This window comes from Myxocyprinus asiaticus, chromosome 6 (genome assembly GCF_019703515.2).
Source record: "Myxocyprinus asiaticus isolate MX2 ecotype Aquarium Trade chromosome 6, UBuf_Myxa_2, whole genome shotgun sequence".
Taxonomy (NCBI): domain Eukaryota; kingdom Metazoa; phylum Chordata; class Actinopteri; order Cypriniformes; family Catostomidae; genus Myxocyprinus; species Myxocyprinus asiaticus.
Window position 1 is genome coordinate 53,043,453 of NC_059349.1, and position 13,076 is coordinate 53,056,528.

At 38.3% G+C, this 13,076-nt stretch overlaps 1 protein-coding gene across 3 annotated transcripts; it reads left to right on the forward strand.

The window, feature by feature from the left end:
* Positions 1–3,841: 3,841 nt before the first annotated feature.
* Positions 3,842–7,999, forward strand: LOC127442690 (nicotinamide riboside kinase 2-like). 3 transcript variants are annotated; one of them, XM_051700890.1, is made up of 8 exons: positions 3,842–3,994; positions 4,074–4,164; positions 5,123–5,171; positions 6,556–6,730; positions 6,835–6,906; positions 7,011–7,117; positions 7,511–7,596; positions 7,685–7,999. In XM_051700890.1, the coding sequence occupies exons 1-8, from the start codon at positions 3,969–3,971 to the stop codon at positions 7,700–7,702; spliced, it is 624 nt and encodes a 207-aa protein (XP_051556850.1). In that variant the 5' UTR covers positions 3,842–3,968; the 3' UTR covers positions 7,703–7,999. The 3 variants fall into 3 exon arrangements, 2 of the variants coding, with proteins under 2 accessions (XP_051556850.1, XP_051556848.1); XR_007897523.1 differs by having other exon boundaries at positions 7,011–7,596; XM_051700888.1 differs by having other exon boundaries at positions 7,511–7,999.
* The last annotated feature ends 5,077 nt before the right edge of the window (positions 8,000–13,076 follow it).

Here is a 13,076-nt window from a genome sequence, read left to right on the forward strand (position 1 = left end):
AATGAAGATTTTTATACGAATATCTCAGCTCTGTAGGTCCATACAATGCAAGTGAATGGGGTCTAAAAATGTTAAGCTCCAAAAAGTACATAAAGTTAGCATAAAAGTAATGCATACAACTCCAGTGGTTTAATCCATGTCTTCTGAAGTGATAGAATCGTTTTGGGTTAGAACAGACCAAAATGTAATTCCTTTTACACTTTAAATCTTGTCACTGCAATCTCTAGGCCCAAAAAAGATTTCAAGCTCGATTATACTTTCTAGTGCTTGACGTATGTCATGGAGACGGCAGATGTCAAGATGTACATTTATATTGTAGAGTTATGTTTTGGACTGTTCTCACCCAAAATTGATTAGATCGCTTCTGAAGACATGCATGATTTAACCACTGGAGATGTATGGATTACTTTTATGCTGCTTTTTGGAGCTTCAAAGTTTTAGACCCCATTCACTTGCATTGTATGGACCTATAGAGCTAAGATATTCTTCTGCTGAAGAAAGAAAGTCAGACACATCTGGGATGGCATGAGGGTGAGTAAATGCTAAGATAATTTTCATTTTTGGCTGAACTATTCCTTTAAGACGTGGTCACATTTACGGTAGGCCTACATGTCCACAGGCGCATGCTTAGCGAACCGAAGAGGGCATTTTCCTTTCCTTCCAATGGGAGTTGAGCGCCACACTCGCGAGGTGGATTCTCATTGGAATTAATTGAAGCAGTGGACAAGTACCGATACCTTTGCATGGCAAAATTCTGCGGGCGAAGACAGCGTGGGCAGACATTGAGCACGTGTGAAACCAGCAAAAAAACTAATTGAGAATTCGCCTGTCAAAAGGCGTGGTCACATTTACCTTCGCACGGCGAATTTCTTCCAGTGGCGTAGAATTCCCTCGGCGGATTTAGTGAAATGTAAAGTGAACTTTGACAGGCGAATTCACCACGTTGACCAGTAGGAAGCTGCAGTGACCTCAGTGTGGGCGGTGCTTCATACACAGCTATGCTATGGTGAAGCATATAATTTTAGCGGCGAGTTTGTTTTTAACTTCACTCTCACAGAGTATAAAGTGCAGCATTAAAAAGAGCCTGCTTGGCAATTCCTTTTTTGCTGGTTTCAAACACGCTCAACATCCGCCCATATCGCTGTGGAACGGTAAATGTGACCGCGCTTAGAGTTGAACAAACTTGAACTCCACGCGAAAGGAGAAGGATATACAGTAGCTGCAGGCAGAGCTCCAAAAAGGGGTAGGAGCTCAAAACCACCAGAAAAGATATAGGGAGACCCAACATAACCCTTTCCCTAAACCTAACCGTGAGTGGAAGTGACGCCCCCTTTTGGAGATGGCACATCCCCTTTTGTAATAACCCCACCCCATTCTGGAGTAACTCCGCCATCTTTTGGAGATGCCACACCCATTTGGAGATCTCTGGCCTGCACCTATACCTACTTGCATGAACGGGGAAATTCTTTGCCACCGGAAGTCCATCGCACAAATCGTGCCAATTCCCATTGAGATGACTGTATTTAGCCTGCAGAAATAAATGCGACCACGCCTTTAAAACAAAAAATAAAACTAGATGCACGCCACGAATACAACAGAACGCAGGTTTGTCGAGATGTGTTTTTAAAAGTGAAAAGGTGAAAAGATAAGTTTAAAAAAAAAAAATTATAAACGTAATTAAACAAAATTATTTTTAACTGGACATGGCGTCTAAAAACGTGGTGCTCCTGCGCTAGACGCTGGAAAAACAGCGACACGTGGCGCAACGGTCAAAGACGTCCATCTAGCACATGTTTACATAGGAAAACAATTAAAAAACAGCGCTGGTAGACGCAAACATGTGTTAGGTGTGAATGGCTCCTTAGACACATTATTTAATTTTATATTAATGTGGGAAGTTGATTTCTTGGCCAAACAGCCTAGATACAATAAGGCTATAACTTTGCTATATCATTGGTTTCTTTCTTCTTCTTCTTCTTCTTCTTCTTCTTATTATTATTATTATTATTATTATTATTATTATTATTATTAGGTGTTAGTTATATTCGCAGCTAACAAATTTTGGTTCCCAGAACGTTCCCAGAACATACATTTTTAAGGTTTGTTTTTGGTTAGCCAGGAAAGTTTTCTTTACGGAAATAGAACATTCTTTTCAGGTTTGCAGAACATTCCCCTAACGTTCTGTTACGTTCTATCAACGATCCCCTAATGTTCTGTTAATGTTCCCCTAACCTCAAACATCATTAATCATAAATAAAACAATCAGTCGGGGGCCTGGGTAGCTCAGCGAGTATTGACACTGACTACCACACCTGGAGTCGCGAGTTCGAATCCAGGGTGTGCTGAGTAACTCCAGCCAGGTCTCCTAAGCAACCAAATTGGCCCAGTTGCTAGGGAGGGTAGAGTCACATGGGGTAACCTCCTCTTGGTCACTATAGTGTGGTTCTCGCTCTCGGTGGGGCACGTGGTGAGAGGTGCGTGGATGCTGCGTGAATAGCGTGAAGCCTCCACACATGCTAGGCCCCGCGGTAACACAGTCAACAAGCCATATGATAAGACGCGTGGATTCACGGTCTCAGATGCGGAGGCAACTGAGATTCATCCTCCGCCACCTGTATTGAGGCGAGTCACTACGCCACCACGAGGACTTAGAGCGCATTGGGCATTCCAAATTGGGGACAAAAGGGGATAAAAATAAATAAATAATAAAAATAAAACAACCAGTCTATATAAATAAATAATAAGCCCACAATCAATGTCTTTGCTGATCCATTGTCTAAACATTTAATTATTATTTAATACAAAAAAACATGAAAACATTTTCATAGATAAAAATGTGCTAGAACAGTATAATTACAAAAAGTAATTATGTGAAAACTGATCCATTTTTGCTGAACTTAAAAAAAAAATTAAGTCAGTAATAATATAAATTTTTGACACTGCAGCCTCGATTTAAATAAATAATCTTGTTGGTGAAAAATAATTTTAAAAAAATGTGAACAAAATATAAAACCTAAAAATAACGATTAGAGAACGTTCTATAGTTCTTATTAGGTTATCCCTCAAAAACCACCCTGCAACGTTCTGGGAAGGTTAGTTTATGGTTATAAAAATAAAACCTAAAAATAACCATTAGGGAAGGTTCTGTGTAGGTTCTCATTAGGTTGTCACACAAAAACCTCCCTGCAACGTTCTGGGAACATTAGTTTATGGTTGCAAAAATGGAACCTAAAGAGAACGTTCCTAGAATGTTAGGAATTGGTTCCCAAAAAATAACCAAAAGGGAACCAAATGCTAACGTTAGGGGAATATAAATATATAAACTACATTTTTAAAAAAACAGCGACTCGAAGCTGTGAGTTACAGATATTTTACCACGGGAGAGAGTGGTTAGGGGTTTCGTTTTACCCCGTGTGACGTACTTTAATACTGTATGTGAATGTGACATCTTTATGAACCGGATGTCTTCATTCGTGTTCCTCCACGCCATTCATTTCAGTAATGTATGGTAACATATGTTAAACACACTCTGTGTGGTAACTGTCATCATTTCGTGGTATATTTCCACTCTTTAACTGCCCCTCAGACCAGCAGTTACTGCTCCTGTCCCCAGTGACATTCTAACAGACGAAGCGCGACAGCTGCAACAGTGGGCCTGTGCCGTTATGCAAATTTAACTCGACGAATCAAACGCTGATTGGGCCTGCGCGATGGACACTCCGCGCTGATTGGCTCCCCGAGAGCGGCCTGATTGGCAAGCGAAGAGCATCTCTATGACGTAAAGCCGAGGGGTCTATATATTGAACGCGAAAGCCAAGTCCATCAATGAAATAGTAAAGAGAGGGAGAGTCCGGCAGAGAAAGAGAGGAGAGAGAGAGACTGAAAGCATTCCCGAGATTATTGACATTTAAAGGAAGCAATTCCTTTGCTAGTGTCCTTCTGCAAAGACCAAGAATTAAAGGATCAGAATGAAGTTTATTATTGGAATTGGAGGGTGAGTAATACAATGATCTTACTATTGCAAATCTATTTAATGATCTCATTGACTAATTGTCTAAATCTTTCCTGTACAGAGTGACTAATGGAGGAAAGACAACTCTGACGAGTAGACTTCTGAAGAATTTACCGAATTGTTGTGTTATACATCAAGATGATTTTTTCAAGGTATGGATAGATTCCGCACTTTTAAATGACACCTGTCAGCTTTGTGTTTTTACCTCTTTAGGGGCCCAAAAAGTAACTTAAGTCACACTTAAAAATGTATGAATGTCAAGGAATTAGGGGGGGAAATCATTGTTTTTAAAGCACACTTTTCAAGCAAAACGATGGGGATATTTTTTAGCTTTTACATGAAACAAAACAATAGATATACTGTTTAAAATGAAGACAAAAAGTTTTGCAACACTTTACGGTTGTACGCATTCGAGCGCAGATGACTCTTGCTTTGATATTATCTAATACAATGACATTCAGACATTTATAAGTGTCCAAATACTTTTTGAGGCCACTGCACATATTAGACTAATAGCATTTAAACTACCACCATAAACCATACATGCATTAGAATAAAAACCACAGCAGTTCCAATGGACAGAAAAGGTAAAAACATATAGGACATATAGGGCTTAACTGTTGTATGTGAATCCATTGTCCATATTGTTCTTTCGATGTGGTTCATAAACCCTATGCTGGTGATCTCCTGGACATCCAACCTCATAGAGACCACAAATGAATGCCTATTGAGGTTCCTCAGATGGTTTGCAATCTTGCAGGCATTCATTTGCAGCATTAAACTCCTAATTCCACTATTATGATTCTACGGTGCATACGGCACACTAGAGGCCAAATGCTCTCCAAGTGCACATTGATGTATCTCAGAAGTGCATCAGACACACATTCCTAGCTGTCATTAGAGGCCATACTCAAAATTGCAATGGCAACATGCTGGTAAAGATATTTCCAACAAATGCAATTAGCACAACTGCACATTTAGTGCCAATTATTAGTTTGATGTTTACATTTATTGAATTGAAGATGACTTTAGAAGCTGGCATGTCCAGGTGGGACCAGCACTGCCTGAGCGATCTACACCTTTTTGTTTTATTGGTCACTGTTATTGCAGCCCCAAGATCAAATAGAGGTCGGGGAGGACGGCTTTAGACAATGGGATGGTAAGAGTGGCTTTCGCTGTAGGAAGAGAAACAGTAATGTATTCCCCCCTTTCCATGACCATTCTGATTTTTGCTTTTCTGTAACATAAACCCTAAAACCCAGCAAAATTATTTTCTTACATTACCAGTCAAACGTTTGGACACACTTTCACACGATCTTAAAAAAAAAAAACTTTTGATCTTAAGGCTTTAGACAAGGATAATGTGCCCATGTTTGATTTTTCTTACAGAACTATTTTAAATGTAGTTTCAAAGGAATATTCTGGGTTCAAAACCAGTTAAGCTCAATCGACAGTATTTGTGGCATACACAAAAAAGTATTTAGACTCGTACCTCATTTTCTTAATAATAATAATAATAATAATAATAAAAGCGAAAAGCAAGGTTACAGTGAAGCACCTACAATGGTAGTGAATGGGGTCAATTTCTGAAGGGTTTAAATGCAGAAATGTGAAGCTTATTAATTTTTAAAGCACTTGATGTACATTAACTTCTGTTGAAGTTGTTTAAATGGCAACCAAGTTGTAAAATTGGCTATAACTTTACACAGAAAAGGTTAGTAAGTGATTTTATCACACTAAAATCATGTTAACATGTTACAGATTGGCACCCATTCACTTCCACTGTAAGTGCCTCACTGTATCACAGATTTTTAAATAAATGAGGGATGAGTCAAAAATATTTTCTGTGGTAATCAAATGCTATCAGTTGAGCTTAACTTGTATTGAACCCAAAATATTCCATTCGTATTCAACTATAGTCAACTATAAGTAATCCATTGGGAGTGTAAACACTGTGACTGTGGCACTTTCAAAACATTGATCTGTTTGAGCGTCCAAAGAATACCATTGTAGCATGTAATGAGATTACATGGTACTTTGATGTACTTTAGTGTTAAATGTAATTATTAAAGCCAACATGAAGTCAAAATTACCCTTATTGACCCCTAAAATGACTTTCCTTCTCAGCCGATGTCACTACGTTTACGGATTGACCCCATTCACTTCCATTGTAAGTCAGTACGCATTCAATCCTGTTTAAAAGGCATTCCTTGGCTTTGAAGTTCAATTTTAAGATCAGTTTTGGTCACTACATAATACCAAAACTTCAATTTGTGTTATTTCTTAGTTTTGATGACTTCACTATCATTATAAATAGAGAAAAATTGTAATAATAGGCAATAAGTACTGTAAGTGTGTCCAGACTTTTGACTGGAAGTGTAAATTTGACTGCAATGAAATTAACTATTAACATCCCTAAAGATGGAAAAAAAGGAAAAATAACTAAAAGAAGATAAAAAAGTGTGTTCATGTTTTACATTCATTTCTCCATTATCCTCGCATGTGAGACATGTTTTATCTTTTTTGTTGTCGCCCTTGTTTAGTGATTGCAGCGTTAGATATGGACGCTATGGCGAACACAGTTAAGGGATGGATCGAGAACCCGGTGAAGTTTGCACGTTCTCACGGCGTGACCGTTTCAGCCATGCCTGACGGCTCGGACCCTGAACGCGAGATCCACATCCTCATTATAGAAGGATTTCTTCTCTATAACTACAAGTAGGCGTCTTGAGTCAGACTTGACTCGTTGCATTGCAAGTCTTGTTGGCTTACAGTATCTTCTCTGTATCTTCTAAACTATTTAACTGTTTTTGTTTCTCAAGGCCTTTGCTTGATGTCTACAACAAGTGCTACTATGTCACCATTCCATACGAGGAGTGCAAAAGGAGAAGAAGGTAAGAATCGTTTCTGGAGGATCAGATATTTGTTGAAGAACTTTGTTTGTAGAGTGTTTTCCGACCAAATCGGGTTTTTTTTTTTTTTTCTTTTATCCTTCTAGTACAAGAAAGTATACCGTTCCTGACCCCCCTGGTCTGTTTGACGGCCATGTTTGGCCCATGTACTTGAAACACAGGAGAGAGATGGAGAATAACAGCCTAGATGTCCGTAAGTCAACCAATCTGAATGACTACTGTAGTAGTAGCCCATTTTACATGTGTAATGTAACATATTTCCAAATTAAATGTAGGGATGGGTTTAATTTGGTCAATTAGGAATTCACTGGATTGTGAAAAGTGGGCGTTGCATGGGGACGGGTTAAAAATAAGAGGGCTTTATGATGTCATCAATAAAGGAAACTTGTTTCAGAGGCGGAGCAAGTTAATACATTTTGATGAAAGATTTCAAAGACAAGCATTTTTTTTTCTTCTTTGAAATAAAGATGAATTGTTCACAATTAGACCAGAAACATAATAAAGTAAATAAGGGTCCGTTTTGATATCACGTTGACTTTAAGGAACCATTGTAACTCACATGGACTCTTTCATTTTGTGCCTGTAGTATATCTGGATGGAATGAAATCCAAAGAGGAGATCTATAACCAAGTTTATGTAGACATTCAGAACACATTGTTGAATATGTTATTGGTAAGAACCACTTTCCTTCAATGCATAAGCTTTCCTGAGATTATTAGGACACATTTTTATATCTAATTTGTCTTTTATTCCTTTTCAGCATCTCCAGATTGCATGAAGATGTTTGTGTATAGAACTGTAAATAGCATTTTAAGTAGATATGGCTTTGTCCAGTGAACAAATATTGTAAATAATATAATAAAATACTAACTTATTGTACAACTGATGGCAAAAGCCTGGAATTTTATATTGATCTATGTAACTTTTCTTTTATTAAAAAAGGTATTGCTCTCTGGAGTGCCCAGAGATGAACAATATTTTGTTGCCATGTGTTTTTATTGTACTGTTATTGAAAACTCTACTGAAACTCTATTTGACTAAAAGGTCTTGGGTCATAAAAGTCATTTGAATCCTTTCTATGTTGTGTGTTCATTTTTTGCATTGGGCTTTGCATGTAAAGAAACACTTCAATCAACATACAGAATCAAATAAAATATGATTAAAGGTTACAGGTTACACTCACATTCATTTTATTATTATTTGTTGCTAATTTCATTATGAATTTAATTTATTAATTAATATGTTTATTTAATTTTCCCATGATATTCCATTTCAGTGCATATTGACACACTTTTAACTTTGATGATCAAACTGTCTTGAAATGACATGTGAACAAAATGTGCTATTAAACAAAGGTGAATAAAAAAAAAATGTAATTTACACTGAATTATTTTCATCAACTCTTTTCTTACAATAACATTTCTTTTAATCATAACCTTACAATTAAAAAGAATTCAAACAAAATGTTAAATAATATCAAATGCACAAGACTCTCAAAATGTTTGATGCATGATCTACTGTATAGCAGAATATAAATGTGAATCATTTGTAAGCGTATTGTGTAATACAGTATTGACGTCAGTTCAGTATACAGGCATGGATTTGATTTGATGGCAGCCAGAGTGACATAATTCACTATCTGTAACTTATAGAGGGTCAAATAGAGCAAAAGACCCTCCGAAAAATGTGATAACCCCATTGATAAGACTGCACACAGTAAACAGTCCAAATATACTGTATATTAGCACACTGGCATTGCTTCTGGCTGGCTTTGGGTGTGGTCTGTGCAGCTGTACATACTGTACAACAGCTGCCAAATACTATATTACACAGACAAAAAAAAACTGCTTCCAATCTTTGAAAATCAGAAACACTTCAAGTTGTTAGATACAGTGGCCTAGCTGAAACTTCTCAGAGGAAATTTTAGCCTGATCTCATGAAGCAATTCTGAGTGCTCAATCGTGGCTCCTTCATATATCAAGAGATTTCATGAAGATCTCAGTTAAGTCTCACTTAGGTATCAACTTTTCTCAAATGTTTATCCAAAATTCCTTCGGAGAAATTAAAATATTATTGCTCAAATGAGCACTTTCATAGCTCCAGAGACTTAAATGAGATCTCAGTTATGGCTCATTGAAGTATCAACTTTGTCTCAAATGTTTATCCAAGATTCCTTAGGAGAATTTAAAATATTATTGCTTAAAGGTCACTTTTTCATAGCTCAAATTTGGCTCTTTTATTGCTGAAGAGACTTAATGCAGTTCTCAAATTTGTCTAATTTATGTATCAATTTTGTCGCAGATATTTCTGCTAAAATTCCTTCAGAGAAATAAAAATTGCATTGCTCAGAGTTTGCTCTTTCATATCTCAAGGGACTTAATGGAGATCTCAGTTAAGTCTCATTTAGGTATCAATTTTGTCTCAAATGTTTCTAAAAAATTAGGAGAAATAAAAACTGTATCGCTCAAAAGGTGCTCTTTTATACTGTAGCTCCAGAGACTTAAGGAACTTAATGGAGATCTCACTTCTTTCTTTCAAAAGGGTCCAAAACTTAAGAAGAAGAAGATCTCTTAGGGGGCCTGGGTAGCTCAGTGGTAAAATACGCTGGCTACCACCCCTGGAGTTCGCTAGGGCGTGCTGAGTGACTCAGCAACCTCTCCTAAGCAACCAAATTGGCCCGGTTGCTAGGGAGGGTAGAGTCACATGGGGTAACCTCCTCGTGGTCGCTATAATGTGGTTTGTTCTCGGTGGGGCGCATGGTGAATTGAGCGTGGTTGACGCGGTGGATGGCGTGAAACCTCCACACGCGCTATGTCTCTGTGGCAACGTGCTCAACGAGCCACATGATAAGATGCGCGGGTTGACTGTCTCAGATGCGGAGGCAACTGGGATTCATCCTCCGCCAAGAAGATCTCTTAGGAGAGAAGAGCCCTTATAAGGGCTGTTTGAAAGTAGAGATTTATAGTAAAAAAAAAAAAAAGGACTTAAATATTGATCTGTTTCTCACCCACACCCATCATATCGCTTCTGAAGACATGGATTAAACCACTGGAGGTGTATGTATTACTTTTATGCTGCCTTTTTGTGCTTTTTTGAGCTTTAAATTTCTGGCCACCATTCACTTGCATTGTATGGACCTACAGAGCTGAGATATTCTTCTACAAATATTTGTTTGTGTCCAGCAGAAGAAAGAAAATCTTACACATTTGGAGTGGCATGAGGATGAGTAAATGATGAGAGAATTTTCATTTTTGGGTGAACTATTACTTTAATGTTGGGATCAACTTTTTTTAAATGTTTCTCCTTCATTACAGTAAGAAAATAGGCACAAATTTGTCAATTGTTGACATACAGTAAGAGTTTAGAGGAATAAAATGAATGTGTATAGCAGATTTTTTTAGCATCTTGGCAAATCTGAGTACAGTTTGAGACATTGTTGAAATCTCCTCTGAAACTCTATAGGAGATACGTTTGAGATTACTGGGGTATTTTGTCTCCAAAGAAACATCTGAGAAGTGTTTCTATTCATTTATTCTCATTATTCTCATCCAGATACTGAAGAGATTTCAGGTTGTAAAACAAAGTGCAAAGCCTGTCTGTTGCTGTACTGTGACACCTATTGCGAGCCGTATCTTATGATGGATTGTCAGGAGAAGTGGGAGCGAGGGTTTATATTTAGGCTACATGCCATCGGGGTCAAGAGAGAAGGACCTTTGCGAGTCCTAAATAGATGTGCATGTTCTGATCTCTCACAGACAGTAGCACTGTCACAGGATCAGCCTTGAGACTTGGCCAAGTGCCTGGACCACGAGGCATGGCTGGGGGAAAGGTAAGACTGTCTCCAACGTCAGCGTTTGTCATGGAGAGCAACGACAACAAAAAAAGTAGCAGAAATGCAGTTTGAGTTTTTTCCTATTTTAGTCAAAATGGGAGGAAGTCGATTATGGACACGTGGGTTTATATTCAAATGCTTTTCTCGCACGGATATTGGGAATGTCACACACAGACTTGTTTTGAGGACATAAAATGTCATATACGTGTCCTAAACCTCGGTAGCATCTACAGTAGACTTGCCTTTGACATGATGTGAAATGGCGACATTACTAGAGACAGATTAGCAGAAATCTGAGAATACAATAACAGTTTACGATGGCACCAAAAAGTATTTTAAACTTCACTTACAAGTAAGTCAAATGTATGAATTTCTTTAGAGGACACAATATTAAAGCACAAACACATTTTTCAAGCAAAACATTTCACAAGTCTTTTATCCATTTAAAATGACAAAACAATACGGAAGTGACTTCATACATCTACTAATCACTGCCACACCAGTTGATTCAAAGTCACTGAGCAAAAATGGCTCAGAAAAGTAAAGTAACATTTGTTTGGCAGCTGCCACTTGCCTTGATATTTTGTTATATAATGCAATGATACTCAGACATTTTTAACTGTGATTTAAGTGTTTGAATACTTTTATGGGCTATTGTACATTATAGATTTTCCTTATACAAGAGACTAAAGATTTATAGCCATATCTGACTTCTTGTATAAGCACTGACAATAAAGCTGTATGCAATTACATGGCAACTTTTCTCAGAAATATAGAAATCTGTGAAGGTTAACTGTAATATAGCTCTCAGTAAATTTAAAAAGACGAAGCCATCCGCTGATGTCACCTAAGTGTGTGACCCTTTCAGGAAGTGATGTGTGTGAGGGACTTTGAAACACACCCTCATAACTGAGATGGCTGAACAGGTGCAGCTGATCTCTTACAGACAGCTGTAAATGTGTGAGGGACAAGGGGGTAGATTTGGCTTGAACATTGGGGGGGTTGCAGCGTGATGCATTTACATATTTCCATTGATCATCGTATAAATATTGGGGGTTGGGTGGGAGGGGGGGGGGGGGGGGTTGTACTTGCTTGTTTGGATTATTGGGGGAGGGGTGTTACCTCCCCCCCATACCCCCTGGAATCTATGCTCCTGGTGAGGGACATTTAACGCATATGTCAGATGACAGCGTCATATTTGCATTCGGCCAGAGATCTGAGCTTTCGAACAATTAAATAAATTTCTGCTATGAAATACTGCTATAACACTAGATGCTGTTATTTAATAATTTAATTCAAATGAGAATGGCTATACCTGTTCACCAGCTGGACAAGAACTTGGCCAGCCCAAACCAGCCTGACCCAACATAAAATTCATTCTGGTCTATGCCACTTCAGCATGGTCGTATCTTTCTCTTTTTTCCATTACTTTCTGGCCAGCACTGTTTATTTTTAATCTCACCAGATAAGCAGGCCATGTTACCACAGACCACATCAATAACATGTGACCCAACAACGACACATGCATGCATTTATTGTTTTAGATGTGGAAATTGAAGGGCATTACAGTCTTTAAGAGACAAGTAGCTATCATATGGAATTTAGGTCATATGCAACAGAGTTGTTTTAATTGGGGACACGCGACAGCACACACATGTGCAGTGGCGGTTCTGGCTTATTTGGTGCCCTAGGCGAGATCTGATGTGGCAACCCCCCTTAATGCCCTTTATATATATATAATTAAATGGCACATTCTATTAGCACTGACATTATACAGTATATACAGTACATAACTTAAATTGCACAATTAAATTATAGAGTCAGAATTCTTACAAATTGTTGCTACTTTAAAATGTAACCCTCCCCTCCTAGTTTTCATTGATGCAAAATCATCAATGACTTATAGATATGACGTCATATCTGCCCAGCAATCACATGGTTGATACTAATTATTGCAAGACCACTAAGAAGATCCAGTGTCATGGTGTAGCCTACCTATAGATCTACTGTTTATCATGGTTATCTTATGTTTCTTCATAATGTAAGAATACATTATGAACATCCATAATCTTAACCATATAGAGCCTTTAAGGCTGAGTAGCCTGTTGGGGCACCTTTCTCCCATCGCGATCTTGCCAGCTCTGTGCGGGGGTGGGGTGGCACAATTTGGGGCACCTTTCTGCCATCGCAATCTTGCAAGCTGTGTGGGGGCAGGGTGGCATGATTTGGGGCACCAATCTCCCATCGCGATCTTGCAAGCTCTATGTGGGGCACAATTTGGGGCACCTTTCGCCCATCGCGATTTTGCGAGCTCTGTGTG